Source organism: Egretta garzetta, unplaced genomic scaffold (genome assembly GCF_000687185.1).
Source record: "Egretta garzetta isolate BGI_Z169 unplaced genomic scaffold, ASM68718v1 scaffold7, whole genome shotgun sequence".
Lineage (NCBI taxonomy): Eukaryota > Metazoa > Chordata > Aves > Pelecaniformes > Ardeidae > Egretta > Egretta garzetta.
In genome coordinates this window covers 1,398,611-1,399,714 of record NW_009260350.1, presented here as the reverse complement: position 1 = coordinate 1,399,714, position 1,104 = coordinate 1,398,611, and the positions used below count along the sequence as shown (strand labels likewise).

Here is a 1,104-nt window from a genome sequence, read left to right as displayed (position 1 = left end):
AGAGCGGGGATGGGGCGGGGGGACATGCTGGGAAGGGGGCAAGCCCAACTGGGGGTCCCCACTGCTGGGTTCCCACCCCAGCCAGGGGTGCTGGGCACCCATCGCCTGCACACAAGCAACCCCGGAGAGCCTTAGCTGCAGACCAGCAGCACAGGCAGCTCCTGCCTGCATTTGCACCCCCGTCATCCAACTCCCACCCGTTGGGCCGGGGCAGATGGGGACCCTTAGGGCTTTCCCAAATCTGTGGGGACAAGGCTCTGGGAAGAAATGCTTCCACCATGGCTCAGTGCAGGAGCCGGCACTTGGGGGGGAATGGGGGCACTCACGGGATCTGCTCCAGCACGGTCAGCACGCCCTGCGGCGGGCTCGCTCCCCCCGGCGTGAAGGCTTTCTTTGTAAACCACCTCCATCCACTGGTTGTTGTACCTGGCATGGAGAAGGGGGAAGCATCCCTCCAGCAGCCGGCCTCTCCCTGGGAACATCCCCGCTGCCGGGGGGGAGCATCCCTCCATCCGATCCCCCTTCCCATGGCAGCCAGGGGGGATTCCCACACCCCATCCCGCCCTGCTCCCGTGCCACTGTTGAACCGTCGGAAGATGGCAGCCCCCTCTGGACCACTGCGAGCCAGGCGGTTGGCCACGATGTTCCTCAGCCACTCCAGGACGCTGCCCCGTGGGTCCAGGTACTTCCACCGCGCTGGGTTGTTGTTCCCAATGGTGGTTTCCAGCGCTACCTGTGGGGAGGGGAGCGATGGGTAGGGCAGCGGGGCTGGGAAGGGGGTCCCCCAGGACCAGACCCCCACTCACCAACCCGCTGCTGAGGATGTAGAAGTCATCCCCGGAGAAGATGGTGCCGGGGTAAGAGGAAAACACCTGGATGCTCCCGGGGATCTGAGAATTGCCTGGAGGCAGGGGATGCAAAAGCAGGGGAGAATCAGAAGGGGGGTGTCAGATGCAGCCCCCCCAGTCCAGGCCACGCACCGCCGGCCGAGGCACGGAAAGGCAGCGTGTACTTCTTGATGATGCGCAGCATGGACTGGTAGGAGGTCCAGGTGTCGTGGGCGACCAGGAGATCCCGACGGCCCGGCAGCAGCTTGAGGAGGGC

At 65.3% G+C, this 1,104-nt stretch overlaps 1 protein-coding gene across 1 annotated transcript in view; it reads right to left on the bottom strand.

Moving 5' to 3' along the window:
• PLBD2 (phospholipase B domain containing 2) overlaps positions 1-1,104 on the bottom strand; it is a gene marked incomplete at its 5' end in the record, with an annotated part of 3,980 nt that overhangs the window by 1,374 nt on the left and 1,502 nt on the right. Inside the window, 5 exon segments of the mRNA XM_035898367.1 lie at positions 327-394; positions 396-426; positions 552-733; positions 807-901; positions 981-1,104. The exon segment at positions 981-1,104 is cut by the window's right edge and continues 121 nt beyond it. Coding sequence (XP_035754260.1) covers positions 327-394; positions 396-426; positions 552-733; positions 807-901; positions 981-1,104 — 500 coding nt within the window.